Source organism: Poecilia reticulata, chromosome 4 (assembly GCF_904066995.2).
Source record: "Poecilia reticulata chromosome 4, P_reticulata-male-v2, whole genome shotgun sequence".
NCBI lineage: Eukaryota > Metazoa > Chordata > Actinopteri > Cyprinodontiformes > Poeciliidae > Poecilia > Poecilia reticulata.
Genome location: NC_088833.1, coordinates 23753408 through 23776334, shown reverse-complemented (window position 1 = coordinate 23776334; position 22927 = coordinate 23753408). Strand labels below are relative to the sequence as shown.

The 22927-nt window shown below is 40.3% G+C and overlaps 1 protein-coding gene across 2 annotated transcripts in view; it reads left to right on the top strand.

The window, feature by feature from the left end:
• The window catches only part of LOC103463745 (importin-13-like), a 29710-nt gene extending 7210 nt beyond the window's left edge, over positions 1 to 22500 (top strand). The window contains exons 4-23 of one of the 2 annotated variants that reach the window (XM_081606506.1): positions 25 to 381; positions 1757 to 2010; positions 5676 to 5816; positions 5954 to 6095; positions 6508 to 6674; positions 6937 to 7057; positions 7224 to 7371; positions 7452 to 7633; positions 8844 to 8870; positions 9022 to 9156; positions 11033 to 11185; positions 11507 to 11587; positions 11667 to 11804; positions 13067 to 13163; positions 15906 to 15958; positions 18779 to 18845; positions 18995 to 19053; positions 19137 to 19226; positions 20148 to 20329; positions 20451 to 22500. In XM_081606506.1, coding sequence (XP_081462632.1) covers positions 25 to 381; positions 1757 to 2010; positions 5676 to 5816; positions 5954 to 6095; positions 6508 to 6674; positions 6937 to 7057; positions 7224 to 7371; positions 7452 to 7633; positions 8844 to 8870; positions 9022 to 9156; positions 11033 to 11185; positions 11507 to 11587; positions 11667 to 11804; positions 13067 to 13163; positions 15906 to 15958; positions 18779 to 18845; positions 18995 to 19053; positions 19137 to 19226; positions 20148 to 20329; positions 20451 to 20547 — 2691 coding nt within the window. In that variant the 3' untranslated portion in view covers positions 20548 to 22500. Of the gene's footprint in view, positions 1 to 24; positions 382 to 1756; positions 2011 to 5675; positions 5817 to 5953; positions 6096 to 6507; positions 6675 to 6936; positions 7058 to 7223; positions 7372 to 7451; positions 7634 to 8843; positions 8871 to 9021; positions 9157 to 11032; positions 11186 to 11506; positions 11588 to 11666; positions 11805 to 13066; positions 13164 to 15905; positions 15959 to 18778; positions 18846 to 18994; positions 19054 to 19136; positions 19227 to 20147; positions 20330 to 20450 lie in introns of those variants that run through there. The other variant, XR_014087340.1, reaches the window with a different exon arrangement.
• Positions 22501 to 22927: the final 427 nt, after the last annotated feature.

Below are 22927 nucleotides of genomic sequence, written 5' to 3'. Positions count from 1 at the left end.
ACTTCTTTGTGTTTTCTCTCACAGGTGCCTGAGATTCAGTACTTTGGGGCCAGCGCGCTTCACACCAAAATCTCCAGGTACTGGTCAGACATCCCCACAGACCAGTACGAGTCCCTGAAGAGCCAGTTGTTCTCCCAGATAGCCTGCTTCTCCTCCGGCTCCAAGATGGTTCTCACCAGGCTGTGCGTGGCGCTGGCCTCCTTGGCGCTCAACACGATGCCCGAGGCCTGGCCCGGCGCCGTGGCGGAAATGGTCCGAGTGTTTCAGGAGGAGGGGGGTGGGGTGGACGGCCGGGCACGCTGCCTGGCTTTACTGGAGCTGCTCACTGTGCTGCCTGAGGAGTTCCAGACCAGCCGCCTGCCGCAGTACCGAAAGGGACAGGTAAGGTCTGCCGGGCCGGGCCAGCTCCCACCGTTTGCTGTTGATGGTTTGCTGAATTATTGCTGCTTTCCAGACCTCTGCGTTTGCAAAAACTAAAACTAAATAAACTCTGTATTTACTGTTATGAACACAGATTTTAGATTTTATTTTAGGTGGAAAAATAACATATTTGACAAAAAAAAGTCAGCACAGCCATATATCACTATTTATTGTACACACACATATATATATTAGAACTAATGATTAATCAGATTTTCCTTTATGACTGAACTGTTGTAGTAATTGTCAACTAATTTAGTAATTGAATAATCATTAACCAGAGTATACAGACTCTTAAAAATTGCCATTCATTTAAAGAAAAACATATTCACAGCATTAAGCCAAAACTTTACAAAAAATATATACATTTTGCATTTAATATGAAAGCACCTTTGTCTGTAAATATGTTTACATAAAACTCCTGTGGCATAGTTTGCTTCATCCAGATCAAATCCACTATAGGATTAGGAAAGAAAATGATTGTATAATTTAAAAAAAGGAATTTAATTATTTGTTTATTTTCATATTTTAAGGCATTTCCCACATTGTATAAAATAACCTTAAAAAAATGAAATATTTCTCATATTTAATGAAAAATATGTAGAACATGCAATTTATTTTTATCCAATTAATCGTCAAAATATTCTATACAATAATCGATTATTAAAGTAATCATTTGTTGTAGAGGTAATGTATATATTGCAGGTTACTGTACTTAGTGCAGTTCACAAAATAATGCCTGAAAAATACAAGTTCATCTCAATAATGTTTAATTTAAAACATCAAACTAGTATCACAAAGTGATATATTTCAAGCTTTTATTTTTGTTCATTTTGATAATTTCTGCCCAGTGGCAATGAAAACCTAAAATACGGTATCCCAGAAAAGCTGAATATTACAAAGGACCAAAAACCAGTTTTAATACAAAAATGTCAGGTTATGGCATAAAACAATCATGAGGAAAACTCTTGATTTGACATATCAGCAGCATTTTAAAGAAGCATGTGAGCTCGCCTGGTAAGGGAAGGTTCAGTGGAAGGAAAAAGTGCAGCCAAAAAAGGTGTACAAATAACAGGATTACAACCAAGTATTGAGAGCTTACACTGTGCAGTACATGGACATGGCTTTCTGTTTGCTGATATTTCAATATGAAAATCTTTTTCATTCATCTTATGTACCAGTAATCCGATCTTCTCAGAAACTGAATTATGCCAGACTCATCGACCTTAGCAGACATGAACACTTGAGACGTATCGTTTTTTTGAAAAATCTGGAACATCTCCAAAACATGAGCGACATGAAGTGATGCTCGGTCTGTCCTTTGCTGCACGTCCAGGTCCGGGGAGCCCTGGGCCGGGAGTGGGGGTCAGTCTGCCCCTTACTGCAACAACTGCTGCGGCGGGCCGATAGCCCCGGGGCAGTTAAAGCCCGCGTGCTGCGCTGCCTGTCGTCATGGGTGCTGCTGGACGTGCCCCTCAACGAGAGCGAAGGACTGGTGCACGACTGCTTCAGCGCCCTGTCCGACCCGGAGCTCTTCGACACGGCAGTAGAGGCTATAGTCAACGCCATTTCCCAACCCGACTCCCAAAGGTTGGCTTGTCGTTTCGCTGCCTATTTTCGCTGAATGTTGTGGTCGTGAGAAGAGAAATTACACTTGAGTTAATGCTGTAGTAGAATGAAGACACAATATGTGGTGGACAAAAAAAAAAAAAATGTCTGAGTCGTACTGGAAGGCACCAGGGAGCGATGCATGGATGAAAGGAAGAAAGGGACTGGTACAGGGCATGTTCACAGCCGAGAGGAGGAAAGCAGCATTTCTCGGTTGGATGGTGTTACTATGGTTACAGATCTGGGGGAGAGATGTCATCATGCCCTGGTTGATTCAGACATGGCAGGCACCCATTACCCCTCCCCTAGAGACAGAGCGGGAGGGGGGGACTGAGCTAAGAGAAAAGGAGAGGAAGCTGTGTGAAGGTGGAAGACTGGGGGAAGGTGTGAAGCTGCCCAGGAATATACGGTTTTATTCTCCACGCCTCAGACTGGGATGCTGCTTCTGGCTGATGCTGCTGCTGGCAGGTCACTTTGAACACAATGGCATCTTGTCAAACAGATGGTTCAGCACATTGATGCCTTTTAAGTTGCGGCCAGAATGCTGGATGACTGTCGTTGGTCTTTCGACATGTGAAAGTTGTCAACTCTTCTTGCTCAGCAGTCCAGTATGGAGCATCCGTGATTAATGGAAACAGATTAATGTATTGAATGAGTTACAAGACTTTTTTTCCCCCAGTCATTTTTACAAAGGAAGTCAAAGCTCATCGTTTTCCATCCTCCATACTCTTGGCATTGCGTTTTGTTTTCTCTCCCCGTTTGGCCGCTTCTCTCTAGTCTTTCCCTCTCATCTCTCACCATCAGCGCCAAGCCCTCCTTCCTGTCTCTTGTTCTCTTTCTCTGTTTAAACACATTACAGTCAACTCATTTGGGGGAACGCTATTGGTCCAGCTGCATCCTGTTGCCAGGCAACCCATTTCCCCTGTCTCAGAGCGTTGCGGTAATTGCAGAGGGGAACAGAGGGACAAAGGGAAGGGGGGTGGGAGGGTGAAGGAGACATTAAAGGAGGAGTCTGTGTAAAACAGCTGGACGGAAGCAAGAAAAGGAGATGATGAGTTAGCGGAGATGCATCTGCAGCAGACGGTCTCAGAGGAAGCTCTTGAATGTCATCAGTTTCTTTTTTTCTTTTTTTGAGCTGAAATGGATAAATGCAAACAGATCCATTCTGGGCTTTTCATTGCTCCCCAATAAACACCAAGCACTCCTTCTCCTGCACTGAGAGTGCATGACCTCCGTCTGAAAGGCACCTTATTAAAAATAAATGATCTTTTGAGTGTGTAAATGCACTCACACACACACACACACACACACACACACACACACACACACACACACACACACACACACACACACACACACACACACACACACACACACACACACACAATCACTCAGTCAGTGAAGATAAGAGCTATTCCTGGCAACGCTCCTAAAGTTGGTCTAACACAGAGTATAGTCCAGTAGTTACACAGGTTTGACTTAATTTATTTTTTATCTTGACCACATTTCAACAGAGGCTGATTCATCCTGCACTGCTGATTTGAGAATTTGCTTTATATGACATGACCATATGAAAGACTTCTCAGCTCATAAAAGGTCTGGAGGGAAATTAGTGAACTTAACTTGTGAGGAACATTTTCAAATAATTAAAATTTATTTTTCCATTTTAACACTTTTTCCCCTCTAAACGTACTTTTTAGTAAACAGTGGAGCCTTTGTTCAATGACAATTTTCTGTTTTATAGTAGATCTACATGGTTTGTGTTAGGGCTGAATCGAATAATCAAATAAATTGTGATTACTCTTCGTTTATAGAAATAATTGTCAACTAATTTATTTAATGGAATAACTGTTAGCTGGAGTGTACACTCTAAAAAGGCAATTTGCTGAGAGAACAACCTCAGAGCAGTAGCTAAGCTAGAACTACGTTAGGAATTATGCTGATTTTGCATTAAAGATGGAAAAACTTATTTCTCTATAAATATGCTCTAGCTGCAGATTAATCCTTTTCTACAAATTCTACAATTCATTAAAGGTAAGCTGTCATTGTATTTTAGGCAATAAAATGTTTATTTTCTTTTTAAAAAATGAATTGAATTATTTGTTTATTTGCATTTTTATGTATTTTTAATATTGTATAAAATGAGCTTAATCGGATAAATGAAAACTTTATTTATTGTTTATTATTTTTTTATCTAGTTACCGTAATCATCCCAATAATCAGTTAAATACTGGATTTACTAAAATGTTCTAATGATATGCTAATAATGCACCTAAACGCCAGTTTGTGTTTTGAATGGCTATTACACAAGCTAAAGGTTCGCTACAATGCGTTATAGCTTTCAGTTTAAATATGGATAAACAAAACAGATTATGAAGGAAGGTTTATTCTTCCTGACTTTATTTCTGTCTTTTTATTTGAATCATTCCATCCATTCATCTGTCCATCCAGGTGCATAACATCCATTCATATATGCACGCATGGATTCATGCTGTATTTGTCCATTGGTCAAATGCAGCATGAATCCATGCTCGCCTGAAACGTCTGTCTGTGCTCGTCTTCAGGTTATCCGTCCTTGTTCATGTGTATCCATTGATTTGTTTGTCTGTTTGTCCATCCATTGCTCCGTCCTTCCATCTGTCCATCCTTTTGTTTATGCATTCATCAATATGTTTGCCAATTCTCTATCCATCTGTCCATCTGGTGGCCTTTAAAATGTCCATGTTCAGACCACGACTTCTGAGGAAATATTAAAGATTGACAAAAAACAGCCACAAAGTATTTTGGCATTTTGACTTTAGTGAATTCAACAATGGAAAATATGTCGAAAACGATTTCGAGGACTATTTGATTCTATATCAAGAAAATAGTTGCTGCAGCTCTCAGTATGAGCATTCTTTTGATTTTCGACATTGTTAGTCGTTTTAAATGCTTCCAAAGTCCCAACAACCTTTATGCGGCATTGATGAATAATCATCAGCCTGGACCAACACCCTTATTGCCGTTCTTCTGAAAGTTGAACCACGTACCACAAACCCCCCGGGGAGTCGTTATATAGCTTACAACTCACACACAACATTCTGTGTGACATTCAGGGAACACATTCTCTGTCCTTCATCTCCAAATGTCTCTCCCACCCTCGCTGTCAGAGATGATGACAGGAGGAATGATGTTTAAAGATGTCCTGTGCAGATGAGGACCTGGGTGTGTGTAACTGTCTGTTTGTGTGTGTGTGTGATTTCTCCAGAGTGAGGGGAATTATAAACGGCTGAGACAGCAGCTAGTAGACGTGATTATTACTGACAGCGGTGTAGCTCCAAGAAGGAGCTTTGAATAGATTTTCTGGTTCCCTGGTAGGTATGTGGGATCTTTTTGGTGGGTGTGCTGGATCAGAGATCAGAGGTCGGACCGACTTGGACTGAAATATGATTTGAAAGAAATGTTTGTCTTGGGGGAACAAAATGTAAATCCATCAAGCTGGCCATGAAGAGAGTGAGTCAGTTTTCAACTCGCCAGTAAATATTTTCCTCCACTTTTTTCTTGCTGTGTTTTTCCTGCTGTATATTCAATTATTCTAAAATAGTAGGATTTAATGCATTCAGGTCTTGACACAGAAAATATTCAGAGCTCTTGTTCATGGTTTGTAGATATGTGAACACATTACTGAAGCTGGTTCCTCGAGTGTTGGCCCTCCAGGATCAGCTGAGGGAGGCTGTGCAGAACGGAGACATGGAGACCTGCCACGGCATCTGCCGGATTGCTGTGACTCTGGGAGAGAACCACTCTAGGTGTGTCTGTGTTTCAGCAGATGTTATGATATTGATATAAAAAAAAAAAATCCTTATCTGATGCTGTGATTGTGTTTCACTACGTCTAACTCCCATTTTGCTTCCTTTGTGCCGTCGCCTCACCGTGGTGCCTGCAGGACTCTGTTGGAGCAGGTGGATCACTGGCAGAGCTTCCTGGCTTTAGTCAACATGATCATGTTTTGTACAGGCATCCCCGGCCACTATCCAGTCAATGAGACCACTAGCTCCCTTACACTTACCTTCTGGTACACACTACAGGTAAGAACAGCTTTGAATGATGATATTTGAACATTTACCTACTTCTACTTTGGTCCTTCTTTGGAAAAAATGTTGATTGATGTCCATTGGGAATCATGTCAAAGCAAGTATATGGAAATATTGACACATCATTTGTCTCAGACTGTAATGAGCCTAAATTTTTGTTTTCCCATGTATACACACAAACAGTGTTTGAAAATCTCCACTTTTTAGTGGGACTAGGAGGAGTTTTCATGTGGATGAATGGCCAAAATGCATAAAAATGTATTTGTTTTCCTAGATATCTGGCTAGGAATCAGCCTTAGTGCGGAAAACTTGGAGCAAACCAAGATTGTTGCAGTTGTTCCTTTCAATACCCTTGTAGTTTGAAACATAAAAATACCTGCTTTGTGTTTACTTTTTTTTTTCTCAGGATGAAATCATGTCATTTGAGTCAGATAAGCAGGCGGTGTACCTCCAGGTCTACAGGCCAGTGTATTTCCAGTTGGTGGACGTGCTGCTTCACAAAGCCCAGTTCCCCTCGGACCATGAATATGCATCCTGGTCCTCGGATGAAAAGGAGCAGTTCAGGATTTACAGGTGCTTGCTTGTCCTTTTTTCCTCCCCATTCATATTCCTGATTCATCTCTAATTTGACATGCAGGTGTGTTTCACTGACAGCTAATTGTTTCTGAAATTACTCAGTGACTGGATGATTGGTCAGCAAATGAGTGTCTCTCTCTCTCTAATGGATTCTAAACGCACTGGGGGGGGGCAAAACCTGTCTGACACAGATTTAACAGATAGGATTTCAAGACTGCAACTCGCCTGAAATGTCTGTCTGTGCTCGTCTGTCCTTCAGGGTGGACATCTCAGACACACTCATGTATGTGTATGAGATGCTGGGAGCAGAGCTGCTGAGTAACCTGTACGATAAACTAGGGAGGCTATTGACGAATACAGAGCAGCCTACATCATGGCAGGTGAGTGAGATGGATTAGCGATGTTAAAAAGAAGGATTGTAAGCCGTTTTCTGCTGAAAAAAGTCTTAACTTTGGAATAAAATTTGACAAAAATATGCACAATAACCCAAAGTAAAGAATATTTTTCTTTTTCTTTCCCCATAAACTGTATATTTGTCTCCTTTAGCACACAGAAGCTTTGCTGTATGGCTTCCAGTCCATAGCAGAAACAATAGATGTGAACTATTCTGACGTCATCCCAGGCTTGATAGGACTCATCCCTCGAATCAGCATCAATAACGTCCAGTTAGCCGACACGGTCATGTTCACAATAGGTAAGGCGACAGATGTCAAGGCAAAAAAATATATATATATTTTTTCCTGCCTGAAAAATGAATTCATGGTGTCTCTGTAGGTGCTCTGGCTGAATGGTTAGCGGACCACCCAGTGATGCTCAGCAGTGTCCTGCCTTTGGTTTTACAAGCGTTAGGAAATCCAGACCTTTCTGTATCGTCTGTTTCGACCTTAAAAAAAATCTGCAGGGAATGCAAATATGACCTGCCACCCTACGCAACCAACATTGTAGCAGTTTCTCAGGTAAGTTTTAGGCAGTTTTATTTTATGCCTCGAAATGATGGTCAGGTGAAGTAAATGATGTCTAGAAACTGATGCTTTTCAGCTCGATTGGAGCTGACTGGTCAGTCGAAAACTGACCCACGATTTGTTGAACTTGATAAGAAGGGCTAGCAACACATTTTTTTATGTGGAAGTTGTTACTGATGTACTCAGTTATTTGTTTTCAGTATCAGTGAGGTGTTAAAAAGGAAGCCCAGCGAAGTAAGAAGTCTTTTTTACTTTTTAGCTTTCCACAACCTGTCCTGTTTCTTTAAGGCTGCGCGAGAGAGAGCAAGACTTCTGCAGATAACACGAAGGCTAAATGCACAACAGTAAAGTTGCTCTGTTGTAAACTTTTGAGCTTTAAACCTTTCTGTAGTTAAATATGCTTTGGCAGCCTTTTGTAAATCTAAATACCTACATTCTCTAGTGAATTCACTCTTTAGTGTTAATTGCTGTTAGAAGATGCTAAGGAAAGTTCTAAACTTGAACTTTGTTGCAATTTTGCTTTTGCTTTGCAGCAGCTGCAGTCTCATGCAATGTGATATCTGATCTGATCTTCTATTGAGAATATTTGAGATCATCATGGCAGGATAATCTGCTTTATGCCATTTATGATAATCGATCACGCTCAATAAATTAGAATTTTATTAAGAGATTTACTGAACTCACTAAGTGAAACACATTATATAGATTAATTACACCCAGACCAATGTTTTCAATCCTTTATTCTTGTTAATTATGACTTTCTGTTTACAGCTAATGAAAAGATGACATTTAATATTGGAGTATTAAATAAGGCCAATAAAAAACATTTTATACAGAAATGTGGGGCTTAATGAAAAGTAATACATGATTAAAAGTTATTTTTAAGGTACTTTTAATCTGACCAATGAGCCTCATCAGACCGCATCTTCTGATGTATTATGACTGTAGCTATTGGGGGTAAGTTTGAGTCTGCCAAAATTAGTGCCAGCAGTTCAAAGTTTTACATAAAAGCTGAGATTTGTCACAATATTCTGATTGGTGCATCTGTGATTACAGTACGTCTTCTTCAAGGTGTTTTTATATTCCAGAAATAACATCAGTTGAGCTTAAAAATAGTTCCAGTTGTGTTTTGTTTAAAGCTGCTTTTTGTTGTTTCTCTAGAATAATAGAGCTCTTGTTCTTTTGTCTCCTTTTGTCTCTAAAGGAGGTGCTTATAAAACAGATCCACAAGGTTTGTATCTCTGTTCTTTTTCTGCATTTCACAGGCATTTAAACTTCAAATACTGTGAAAGACTCTGCTCTCTAAAACATGTTTGCAGTGTTTTTGTAAACATATTATTGACTGAAAGCTTATTGTTTGCATAATTGGTCTCTTCACACAGACCAGTCAGTGCATGTGGCTCATGCAGGCTCTGGGATTCCTGCTTTCCGCTCTGCCTGTGGAGGACATCTTGAGAAACCTTCATTCCCTCATCACCCCCTACATTCAGCAGCTAGAGAAGCTAGCTGATGAGACGGTCAGTTCACACCCAATGCAAAACGACACACTCACACACGCACACATGCATACGCGCTTACACACAGACACGCAGCATGCGCAGATGGACTCTGGCCAAAAGGGACAGGCTTTGTGTCTGCGTGGTGTCACTGCAGTGGAGCAACTCGCTGCAGGACCAGATTGGGTTTGACCCTGCGCCATTGGCAAGTGACTCATGTTGGATCACCAAAGACATACTTTCTCTGATTCATGCAAGCACTGACTCTTGAATGAAATAAATGTATTAGTAAAAACATCCCCCAGAAACGCACTCACAGTAGGTCAGACCTTTGCGCGTGCAACATGCAGTCGTTCAGAAATGGAGTTAGAATCAACTTGAACATCTTTATTTGTTAGAAACGATCATGCTCATCATGCTGGATTGTATAAATAAGGAGCCATATGCATCTAAAATTAGTTTATTTGCTTTTTGTGTAAAAGATTTTCTTCTGATGTCTCTTTGGGCTATGGGTCGTTTTATTTCGGTCTTTGTTCCTTTGTTCTATAATAACACGCTCTCTGATCCATCCTAACTTTCTCCCCTTCATATTGTCTTTACCGAGCTTCATGTTGTCATGACATTACGTCAGCTGAAGCAGTCAGGTGCTCTGTCTGTCTGGAGCCGGCCAAATACTGGCACCTAGTGGGGAGACCTTCGGCTTCCATTACGTCAAGGGTAAAAAAGCACAACGTCTGAAGGCGTTGACCTAAAAAGGAAAATGATTGATTCACTCGGATGAGTCACTCAGCTCAATAAGATCACATAATTTACATTTTCTAGACAGACCGTTACACAGAGAGGCATTAGTCCAAATCTGAAGAATATTAGGAGGTGTTATAATCAGTGGGTGTGGCAGCTGTGTTGTTTGTTATCCTGATTGTTGGCTGTGTTACGTCTCCATAGAGACACTGATTTAGCCCTGTGGAAGCCGTTATTGTTCAGCACTCGGTTAGAAATAGGCCGACACGTGAAGCTCAAGGTCTGTTATTTGACCCTGCTGCTTTACAGTTTTATTTCAGGTCATAAGATTTTATTTTTATGGATTCTAACCGTATGAGTATCCATCACACAGGCCGCAGAAATTACTAATCCCATAATGCATCTGAACAGCCACATCAGGCAGGAGATGTACGCCAAGTTTTGTTTGCTGCTCAGTCTGTTGAACGTTTTCAGAATCAGCTTATTCTACAAGCTGGACATATTTAGCATCAAGTGCACTTAAATATTAAGTATCTCGATATTAAAATGAGCATTTATTGTGACAGTGCATAGTTTTAATGTTTTATTGCTGACAAGCTGCCGAGCTGCACACACAAGTTGCTGTGATGATACCCAGACCACCTGAGTGTCCACAGAGGAAATTTCACAGATCAGACCTTGATCACAGATGTTAACGCAGTGAAAAGAAAATATGGCAGCTGTGGTGCTTGTCTTCAACAGAGCCCTGGTGTACATATAGAGCCTCCTCCTTCTTCTTTCCTCTAGCTTTACATAAACACTGCATTGTGGGATGAGAAGTTACTTTTTAACTTTTGACATAAAATCTGGTTTTTCTAGTTTCCTGTTGTTTAATTTGCTCTTCTTAATTTTTAAATCAAAACAAGAACACTGTAACACTGACTGATTTACATAGAATTTAATAAACAAAAAACCCAAAATAATTTAAAGTGCTAATTTCTTAAAGTTGAATTATATAAATGCAATTAGGCTGTTCTTCCTGATGCATTGTAAAAACAGATGACCGTCTTTTTCCTACAGTCTGTTTTGTCGAGGCACAGAATGAACATTGGAACGAGTGGAAGAAAAATCCTTGTTGGAGTTAAATTGTCTTTTTCTTCTGTTTTTTTTTCTCTAGCCTAATCCCTCCAATAAGCTGGCAATCATTCACATCCTGGGGCTGCTGTCCAACCTGTTCACTACGCTCGACATCAGCAAGCAGGACGATGAGTCGGCTGACGGCTCTGCACCACCTGTCAAAGCAACCCCACCCCCTCCAGGACCAAATCCGGTATGTCACCATACACCATAATCAGACTCATAGTTAGAGATGGGTAGTTTAGGAGGACAGTCACTGACAAACTGAGTGTAAAGATGGCTGATAGCAGAGTGAATGCATCACTCAAAGGTACATCACAGTGTTGGAGATTTAAAAACCCAATAATTCTTGGGACAATATGACTTTCTTTGCCTGAAACATCAACTTCAGTCATTGTAATTCTGCTGCTTACCTGTTTTGTACAAATGTTAGAGGTTATTTTCCCGTTATTTACCGTTTTTCTTTACTTTTTCAGTGACTGTGTTCTCTCCTCATTGATTCCTGTGTTTTTAGGTGGTGGTCGTTTTGCAGCAGGTTTTTGCCCTCATACAAAAGGTTCTGAGCAAGTGGCTGAATGACTCGCAGGTCGTGGAGGTACGTAGACACTCCGAGCCGAGTCCTGTCACCTCTCTGTGTCTGCGGGCCACACATCTCAGTCTTCGATGTTTCACAGGCGGTGTGTGCCATCTTCGAGAAATCTGTGAAGACCCTCCTGCATGACTTTGCCCCCATGGTGTCTCAGCTAAGCGAGATGCTTGGCCAGATGTACAGTACAATTCCCCAGGCATCAGCGCTTGACCTAACACGACAGGTATACAGTCGACTCAAAAACAAAAAGCACAAACCTCCGGTCACATCGAGAGAATTTAGAAAAGGAATCGTGTGAGCCAAAAAGCTGCCCATTAGTGAAAAATTATTCCGTTTTTAAAACATCTTGAGTATGATTCATAGCTATAAATAAAATTGTTGTGCGTTAAGTGTTATGAAAATCTTTCTGGTTGGTGATCATCAAAGAGGTCAAAAAGTGGAACATTTAGTACAGCTAATTTCATTTGACATTTGTCTTCTTGCGAGTAAGAAATTGCTCACATTAGTCACACAGCATTGGCAGCTATTTTTGTTGGTATGAGACCTATTGTTATGTTTAAAGATTAAGGCACTGGATATGTCAGATTTAATCCTAGTATATCTATTAAAGCCTGGAGATGCAAGTTACCTTGGAAGAAATGGAACATCTGTACATTTCTTCCACAAAATGTGCAGTTTTACCTTTACTGTTGTTTTTTTAGGTTTGAATCTTATGATGGTTGTATTCATTTCAGTGTCTGAAAGTGAGAAATATGTTAGAAAACATGTACAAGGAAGCCAAAGACGCAGAAAAAAGTGACAGGAGAAAGAAGTCTGGAGATAACAGGCTGGTGGCCGACCCACGTTTTCAAAGTTGCTCTGTCATTGGACAGTTTATCGTTAGTTCGCCTCAGTGTGGAATGGCCATTTGGAGCAAAATAATAACTTCGAGAACTAAAATTCAGTAAGATTTTTTTCAACTCCGGTTCAGAAGAGCATATTGGTCACAGGTGCAGCGGTTGTGTTAAACATAACAGCAGTGAACGGAAGAAGCTGAAAGTCTCAGTGTTCTTAGATTTATCAGTCTGTTTCACTCATATGTAGCTTTTAAGACATTATGCATTGAATACCATTTGCTGCTCATTCCCTGCTGTTAGTTTTCTCGTGACAAAATACCTCTTGACCTGAAAAAGTTACGTTAAAGTTACACTAGTGGTTGGGAGGGGAGAAAAAATACAAATAGAGCCAATTATTTTGTAAACCAGAAACGGACGGTTTGTCGTGCTTCATAAGATTTTTTTATTTTATTTTTTTTGTGCTTGGACTAAAATAAAAAAGGTCCATAGATTTCTGCTTCCGACTCTTAACTGGACACCTTTATCAGTAAATGTATTGATACTCAAAAGCTGGGTGTGAATGTAATCTAGATGGTTTAATGTGTGTAAAGCTGCAGCCTTACAGTTTTTGTTCTAGCTGCCGTCTGACTTGCTGAATTGCTAATTTCAGATGGTGCATATCTTCGCCAGTGAGACAGACCACTTCCCACCGATCAAGGCTCTGTTTGAGCTGGTTACCTCGGTAACACTGTCCGTCTTCCAGCAAGGTAGGGGTCTGGCAGAGGTGGGAGTTTCAGGACAAATTTATCAACAAGACATAAATTTGTTTTGTGTTTGGCATAAGCAAAATTTCTCATTAAAGTTATCTATCTTCAAAATATGCTAACAAAAGTTGGACTTTTTAACGTTTGCTTGTAAATATTTGAGGAACTGTAGTGTTTTCTGTCCTCTTGGTGTTTTTAGAAGACCGAACAACCTCTTAAAAATGCTGGATGTTTTTTTTTCTGTAATAATAAGTAACATTTGTTTAAGTGGTGATGTCTTAAAGCTGCTAATATCTGAAAGCAGAGGATCAACGAGGTCATTTCAATTTAGTCAAAGCAAATCAGTGAATAATCAACATTCATCTGCCAGAAATACCTGACTCTTGTCACTACGTTACAGACTACAAACATAAGCCTTGTCAGCTTTTCACTTTTTCAAAATGTGGTATTTGATTCCATTAAAAAGAAAACAGCTTGTCTGTTTTAGTCGATTAATTTCCTCACTCACATGTAAGTAACAAAACTTTTTTTTGTTACTTACTCAAAAGCCAACCTTCTGTTCACCGTTGGCTTGTGGGTGTAAGATATCCAGTGGCCATATGTTTTGCATCAATGTGTCCATGCCGTTAGCAGCTGTAATTAGTTTCTCTGCAATTTGGGATATCATAATTAGAAACTACAAATAGCACCCAAGCTAAACATCATTAAGGGGAAAAAAAGTGCAAACATGACTGTCAGCAACTTTCAGGCACTACTTTTTCTCTACCTGTGAGGATTAAATACAGGAACAAAATTAACCACAAACAAAAGCCCGATTCAAGCCTACAAGAAAGATTTCATCAATGCAGACCTTTTTTTTTTGCCCTTACTGTTGTTTAAATCATTTTTCAACTTATGATTTGCTGTAAACACATGAAGTCAACATGTTATCACGTTTTCTGTTTGTCTAATCTCTGCTTAATTTTGCTCTTCCATTTGTTATTTATTTTTAGATTTACAGATTTGATTAAAGCCAGGTCTTTCAGATGTTTTTGTATTTTTATTTTTTACTGAATGTCATTTAGGGATCAAGAGGTTGATCCTTTTTCTTTTTTTTTCTAAAATTTTCTAGACTATTTGTATCAGGTGTGGCTGATGCCTCTGCTCTCTGTATAGTCCCTTTTCTCCCCTTTTCTCTTCTCTTGCTTTGACTGGTTAAGTAATGGCTGCCTCTCCTGCATTTTAAGTGATTTTTTTTTTTTTACCCTCTGAGCAGGTTCCTGCAGTACACAATAATATAAAAACAGAGTACAGTCCCAGAGCAGGGGACCAGTGGCTTATTCTGCAGGCAAACAGGGGACATGTCTGCTGCCACGCCTGTTCTTGGACAAGAGGCTCTCTGAATAAGCCCTGTGCAAAAATCTTCTAAATCATTGACACGCCAGGAAAAGATGTTGAAAAAGATCTATAATGCATTCATTTTTTAGCAGCTACATAATTTCACATTAAAGAATTTAGAAAACTGGTGCCAGTGAGGATCCACAAACATCAAATAAAAAACCTCTGTCATAAAGTTTTCATTGATGTCTGTGACTGTTGATTTAGACAAGAGGAGAATGTCTATTTTTTGCTGCCATTTTCTGATTTATAATCATCATCAATTTATAATCATCAATCAATTTGTCTGTCTTGATTAAAAACAATGCATTTTATGGGCTCTTCACAGCAGAAACTAGACAAAGTAGAACAAATAAGTTCTTTAATGAAAAACACATTATCCTAACAGCATTGTCATTAAAAGTCCTAATTTTATTGCCTTTCATTGAACAAATCTACTCAAATAGCAAAAAGGCAATTTTTATGGAAGTTTTCAGAGTGAGATTATGTCACTGCATTAAAATATCATATTTTAGTTCTCTTCAACGTCTTTTTCAGGAGTGCCAATAATTACGGAGCGTGCCGTATCGTCTCTAAAGCTTGTATGATGTGGATGAGGGCTGAAGGGTTTTTCAGTAGGCCTGTTTGGAGTCTGGGAACAGGCGAAGCTGGGCGCTCACTATAGACACATGTTTTCTCATCACTTTTAACTCATCTGAATTATTATTTTGAAAAAACATAAAAATCATGAATTTTTCTGTAGACTCTTACATGACGGCTTGAGAAATGTTTTTTCCTACCTGTAAATTGTAATTGTATTTTTTAAATGACACACATTCAAGTCTGGTAGTTTGTGTCCAGCACAATGGAGAAGATTTGAGTGTATTATTGAGGTTCAGTTTAAAAGCCAGAGGGATCTTGGGAGGAAATGTGTTGCTTTTAATCTGATCACAATGCTGCTGCTGGTGCATTATGGGAAGGAGGGTGCGTTCAAGTTTGGTAGCCCTTCTTCCTCATCCTGTAGCAGTGACAGAGGTGCCTTCTGGGTTCCCACTCCAAACCCACCTTTGCTTCTTAGGTTTCTTCCTTTTCTCTCGTTACTTCTTCTCTTTTGGTTTCCCTCCAAGCAGACCCATGTGTTTGTCTTCTGCCTGTTATTTGTTTTTGGTTGGTCTCTTCTTCAAAGACTCTGCCAAAGCTTCATATGTCCCCCCCCCACCCACCCTTATCGCCCCCTCTGTTCCTTACTCACATGTAAATTATTTCAATGAAATATTTTTTGGTTCTCTTTTTATTTCCACATGACTGTTGAATCTATTAAGTTGCTGTTTGTATATTATTCTTATTCTCTCTTATGATTTCTTAAGTTTCATCTTTATTATATTATAGGACCCAGGGATCATCCTGATATTGTTGATTCATTTATGCAACTCCAAGCTCAGGTGTGTTTTTTGGTTTCTTATTTCATTCACTTTGGGTTTCTCTCCCTTTCTTTCCTTCTCTCTCTCTCTCTGACTTCTAGCTGTTTTTCTTTCTTCCTCTCTGTAGCTCTCGCTGTTCTTTGTTACTGGGCCTTAAGGTGTCCCATCACAAAGGCGAGGCAGTGGAATGAAACACTCGAGGGAACTGTTTGCAATAGGGACATTTGTCTCTCCTCGAATGCTTTTAGACTCGAACAGTCGCCTCACCACTGAACTAATATCTGTTCATGTAGAGATTTAGTTTTACCTGCAGAAACCACCGATGGATGCAGGAATGCTCTCTTAGTCGGCATACTTTACTTTAGACTGTGATGGTTTAAGCTTGAGGTGAAATACAAGTGTTTTTCAAGAAACTGAAATATAATTCAGTTCACAAATGAAATTCTGTATAGATACACATTTAAACACACTGAGGTTTTTTTTAATTTCTGTTAATTTTGCCGATTAATTGTGATGGCTGTGACGAGCAAAATTCAGTTTCTCAAAAAATCTGAATAGTACAAACAGTTTAAGACTTTGGCCATAAAATGTCAAGAATCCATCCAGTCAAAAGACACATTTTGGTCAAATTGAAAGATTAATGTGTGGAGGATCCATGCTCAGGAATGAGCTTTTTTTCATCAGACTTCCACTCGTCCTCCTATGAATATGCTGGATTAGAGCAACGTGTGAACAAACCTTCTCCAGCAGCAACCTGCTGTAGCTTTTCCATCTCATGGAGAATGTCAGTAGCTGTCTGCTTGACAACTGTCTACTTAACCTACTTAACAACACTTCATTATTTTATTATTATCTTGTATAGAAATATTTCTTAAAGCTCTTTTTTTGTTTTTCTTTTTTCTTTCTTTTTTTTTTGCATTTTCCAAGAAACTGAATTTTGGGTTTTCATTAGCTATGAGCCCAGTAACCGAACTTAACAGAAATAAACACTGGAAATATCTGACTTATTGAGTAATTATTTAATATAATATGAGCTAAACGTTTAAGAATTTAGGAAGTGAGATTAATTACCTTCCCAGTTAAATACTAATTTATTTATTGTATCATGATATTAACATAAAAATGTACATCAGGATCAAATTGCTGTTGCTTAATCAGAAAAGCAACAGCTGTTCATAAGGCAGCCAACATAAGGCACCAAATTTGACTTTTGCATTTATAATATCAATTATAACATTTCTTTGTCAGTGTTTTGGTTTTCATTTAATAGAAAAAGCAAAAATATAAACACCAACCTTCAACTGCTAAACGTTTCCCATTTGATTTAAAGTCCTTTTAATAAGGTGCTGAAGTGACTAGGATGTTCACAGCCTCTCCCACACATGCTGCTGTGCACTGCTGGTCAGCTGGCTAAAAGAAGAAAATAACCACAAATCTGGCAGCTTTAAGTGTTTCTAGTTGCAAAAACGAGAAGATGAGTGAAAACTAAAGAAGACTCTTCTTATGAAGGTGACGCTGACAAGACGTGAAATGGTTCTTAATCCGATTTAAATTGAAGAATGGGATTTTCATCACACCTTTTTCCATCAATTTTATGATGTCGATGCCATGACGCTGTTATTTTTCATCAAGGTCACCAGGCCGTGGGAAATCTCGTGTCTATTGCTGACTGGAGCTTTAAAACAGTGTCACATTATTGGCAGTAGGATAATGACATCCCTTTAGTCCTGACGGTGTTTTCCTTCACTGGAAACGTTCCCAAAACTGTTAAATGTGTGTTTTTATGTAAGCAAAGGAGACTTAATTTAGTCTCTTTCAGCCAGCTGACCAGCAGTGGGAGGCAACAGGTGGGGTGGGGGGAGCTCTACATCATTCTGTCCTTTAGGAAGAAAGCTTTTGCCTGAACATTAAAAGGTCTTTCAACAGTAAGATGTGGTACGACCTAAAAGTTTACTGCATTTTTAAATAACTGAGAGTTTAAAAATCCTTTCGTTACATAGTCCTTGAATAAAATTAGACAAATGTTTATATTTAGCATGAAAAACGTGCGATTTAAAACAGCCAACCTGGATCGTTACACATTAGGTTTTTAAAAACATTCACGCCTTAGTTGTACTTCGTGGTCCCAGGTGACTGGTTAGTCTCTGAGCCCAGTCCTCCTCTGAAGTCATTCCAGCCCAGAGCCGATCAACGCCTAAATGAATTAATATTCAGCTAATATTAATCTGCTCCGACAAATTGGCTGATGGCTCTCTCGTTTTTATTATATTTTGTCTTTTGTCTTCATTCTTCCTTTGTTTTCTATCTTTGGATAGATCTGGCCTTTTCTCCCTCTCCCTCTCTCCCTCTCTTCCTCTCCTCCATCCTGAATAAGTTCATTATTATGAGATGAGTTGTCTTTCTCTTTATCTGCACATGTTAATTACTTATTACACACTTCTGTTGCATATTCTGTCCAGTCAACCAAAAACAAGGAAGATGCAATTGAGTTTGAAGAATCAAAGCCAAATCCCACCATTGCCTTTAGTTTTTGACTTAAGTTTCAAATGATTTCAAAGTTTGATTTTTTGCAATTTGTTTGTTATATCTGCATCAGTTCTGCATTGGAGGATCTCTGGATGAGTTTGGATAAATTCCGTCCCAAACAGATGGAGAGAGCACTGTAGCCTGGTAGGCAGATCTGGTCCTCTGTTGCCATCAGATCCGGCTACCAGGCTTGGCGGGTGTTTGTTTGCTAGCCGTACTTTTTGAAGGAGCTTATGCAGTGGAATGTGGTGAAGCAGTAGCGGACGAGTCGGGCCCGCAGAACCGTAATGTGAACTGCTTTTATCTGCCTCGTAGGCCCTCAAACGGAAGCCCGACTTGTTCTTGTCAGAGAGCCTTGACGTGAAAGCGGTGTTCCACTGTGGTAAGTGAGCGCGAGCCTCCCACACGGCAGCGCCTGCCCCTGTGCAGAGACGCGCCCGGCTTTCCAGCCAGCCGTGTTCCTGTCAGTACAAGCCGTTCGCGTTTGACATCGGTCCTCAGCGGCTCCCGTCTCCTCTCTCCCAACTTCAGGAATCCTGTCACTCAAATTTCCAGAGGCCCCGACGGTCAAGTCGACGTGTCTGTTCTTTGTAAGCACACGGACACACGCATGCTGCAGGAACTGAAAACTATTGCAAATGCCTGAAATTTGACGACTGTTTGGTTCTGCTAGACTGAACTGCTGCCGCACTGCTCAGACGTGCCTCCGTTAGCCAGGGTGGTGCAGGAGGACGGCAAGCTGTTGGTCCAAGCTGTGCTGGAGGTGAGAAGCTGCATTACTTCTCACTTTAATTATACAGCATCGTGCTGTGGTATCACTGTCAGCAATGATGGAGAATAATACACATTTTTGTTTTCTCTTTTAAACTGTTATAAAATATATATCCACAAAGTATATGGTGTGTATTTGACTGGGGCTGAAACGATTAATCATGATGAGTTGATAATTGAAATGACAAAAGCTAATTTAGTCAGCGATTAAGCGTTAACTGGAGTATAATGGCTTTAAAAAAAGGCCATTTATTGAAACAACATTCTTAGAGAGGTAATTAAGCTAAAACTGTACAAAAAAATAGATATTTTTGCATATGTTCTACCCATAGCTAATTTTGTGTAAAAAGAGTTAAATAAAAAATCTGTAGAATGTGGCAAATTTTTTATCCGAATAATGGATAGTTTGATCAATTACTAATATAATCGTGTTTGACTTTAGCCCCCTTTAACTTGATGCCATTAAATAAGTGGTTAAGCAAAGTGCAACTGAATGTCACCAGAGGTCACATTGTTGGTAAGCAGTCCATCTTTGAGTAATTTAATCCAGCTGATATTTTAGAGACCACATGTGAAGTTTAAAGCTGTTATTAAAACTACATCCCAAAATCTGAACATCTCCCGCAGCTTTGCTCACTTGATTATCTGAAAATGGAGAGTATTTACAAAATAAAACAAAACACACATTCCCTACTGTAAAAGAAAGAAGTGGCAGCATTATACTGTGGTGAAGATTTTCTCCCACAAGGTCTTTGTTTGCACAGTATAAAATACTAGGTTCCAAATTATGCATCAATTTATCTTATGCTGCAGATTGTGCACTTCTCTACATAACGACATGTAGGAAAGTTCTGTAGGTCTCAATGCTGTTGGTACGTCCAGAGTAACAAAGTACTTCCTTGTTTCTCTGCAGGGCATCGGGGGCGGAGCATCCCGGAGTCTGATGGACCAGTTTGCAGAAGTGTTGTTCAGCCTGAACAAGCACTGCTTCTCGCTGCTCGCCGTGTGGCTGAAAGAAGCACTGCAGCCTCCGGGCTTCCCGTCGTCACGCATCACCACCGAGCAAAAGGACAACTTCTCCCAGCAGATCCTCAGGTATCAAACCTGGAAGGTCATTTACACGATTACGAGACGAAGTCCGAGGGTCAGGCGACATTGTAAATTGCCTACGCTCAGCGATTTGTTCTTTTCTCTCTCTCCCTCTTTTGCAACGCAGAGAGCGAGTAAACAAGAGAAGAGTGAAGGACATAGTGAAAGAGTTTACACTGCTGTGCAGAGGTCTGCACGGCACAGAGTACGCTGCTGAATACTGAAGCACTGCCCCTCGAAGCTCCCAGCTAATCGTAACCTTCGTCCTCAGTGCAAATGCCCAGATGCCACAGCAACAAAGTTCTCTCCAAGCCCATAAAGACATCGAGACACGATTGTAACGATAATCCATCCAGCCGCAGGACAAAGACACGGAGCCCCGTTCCAGCACAGAGCTGCCGTCGGATCAGCGGACAAAACTCCAACTCCCAGCAGGCCTCAGAGAGCGCCTCCTCCTTGCTGCATTGATTCTTTCACTGTTAAAAGATTGATTGCCTCTTCCTCCTCTCTTTTCTTCTTTTTAAAGGTCATTTCATTGGAAGGATTTTGAGCAGCACACCCAGCATGCTGTCTAACGCCGCCTCCTATCTCTGGCTTGTTCTGCCTTTCTAGATCTTCCTGTGGTTCCCTAGGTTTGTTTCCTGGTGATTAGCATCTATATGAAATGGTAGTGGTATCGTACGTAGCTACTTGACATTATTTTTCAAAGTAAACCAAGGTAATTATATAAATGTATATGTAAATACAAATAGGTGGTTTCAGTCCTGCTGCTGCTGCTAATGGGATACAAAGGAGCATTGTTCAGGGGTGGGGGGTTGGGGGGATCCTGCAGGAAGTTAACCCAATATTTGCTCCAGCTCATGCTCCACCCTGTGATATCTCTGCGTTTGCCAAATTATATTAATTGTTTTGTGATTTTTTTTTTTCTATTTGTTTTATTAAAAGGCCTTTTATGGGGTGTGAGTAGAGAAAGGTAGACTGAAAACCACAATACTTGGACTTTATACAGTCAAATAATTAATGAAGCCCTCTTTATTAGGGGCTGTACCTCATGCACGTGTCATCCTACCCAGTCCTGCTGCAGTCTCGCTCTTTACCATGAGGTACTGCTGAGAACAATGGCAGGAGGGAAACCGGATCCCGGTAACCGGCGCCATGATGGAAGCTGCTAAGAATGAGACTAGGCATTTCTGACAGTGGGCTGCTTAGTCGCTGTAATTGTGCAAAAATATTAATCCGAGTTGTGCATATTAACAGTTACTGCTGAACACTTGTGTATTTGAGTGTACGGGTGTGATTGTATCTATGTACGAGAGGTTTGCACATATGTATCTTTTTTTGTTTTTTCTCCCCCCCCCCTTCCCCACTTGTTCAGTGCACTTATATTGGACCTATGGTACAAATGCATCGTTTTCTTTTCGCCTAGTGTTCAAAGAGCCCGTTTTGTTCTTCAAGCCACGCTCACTCAGGCTACCCTCTTCAGAAAGACTGACCTGGAGCATCTAACACTCCTCGAACTCTAGTCGCCTCTTTGTCAAACCAGACTCGTCCATCCATGTCATTCTCACCAAGCCCTTCTATTAACAAACGCTTGCGATCAAGCTACCCAGAATCCTCTGGGTCACTGCCTTGGAGAGGTTCGGGGACGGTCAGAGAGAGCCGAGCGCCACGCCGTTAAGATCGCCCGATAGAGAGAGTTTCCTCACGCCGACATTCTGTGCTCATCCTTTACGCCTGTGACGCTACGGCTGTAAATTAAAACTGTCTTTGTGAATCAGCAGCACTCGGCATCTAAACGTACCTTGTGATCTCTGATAAAACTTTTATCTCAGTATAATCCTTCTGTCTTATCCGAGGTGCCTGCAGACATGTAGCATGTATGTGTTTCAGGACGGGGGTGGGGGGGTTTTGGGAGGGGGCGACAGTGGACGAAGACGGAGACCCAAGACAGGAATCACTTTTGATCCAAGCCGCTTCGCTTTAGTCCAATTAGTACAATGAACGTCTTGCCATTCAACACTGATCCCTGGTTTGTTTTGTGCTCTTAGTCTAAAGAGAGAGAAGGAGCGGTGTTCTCACAGTCTAGAGTTGTAGGCGGATGAGGGGTGGAAGGAATTAAATGTACAGTGGTCTTTTTGTACCTTGGCTTTAATTTATTAAATATATCTGAGACTGCAGCTATTGACGTCTAAGGGTTGTGGGTGTTTTTTATTTTTCCTCCTATCAGCACTTCTGTCAAAGATGTTCTTGTTTTTCTAGATGCCTGCTCAGATTTAAGAACATTATTTTGCATGAGGACAAATATTGAATCACTTGGGTTTATAAGATTACACCAACTTCATTCACTTAAAAAGAATTCATCCCGGATGCATAGGTTTCCATCAGAAACCTGTGGATGCATAGGTTTCTGATGGAAACCTATGCATCCATAAATACTAAGGTGATTTATAAGTGAGATGCTTAAGGGTGGGTTTTGTTTCCAACAAATGTCCACTGATATTTAAAACACAATTTTCATGCAAAGTTATTGTTTTATTTGTAACTGATAAAGAGATCAAATTTTTTGACAAAACAATAAAACTTATAATGCAGGGACGCAATAAA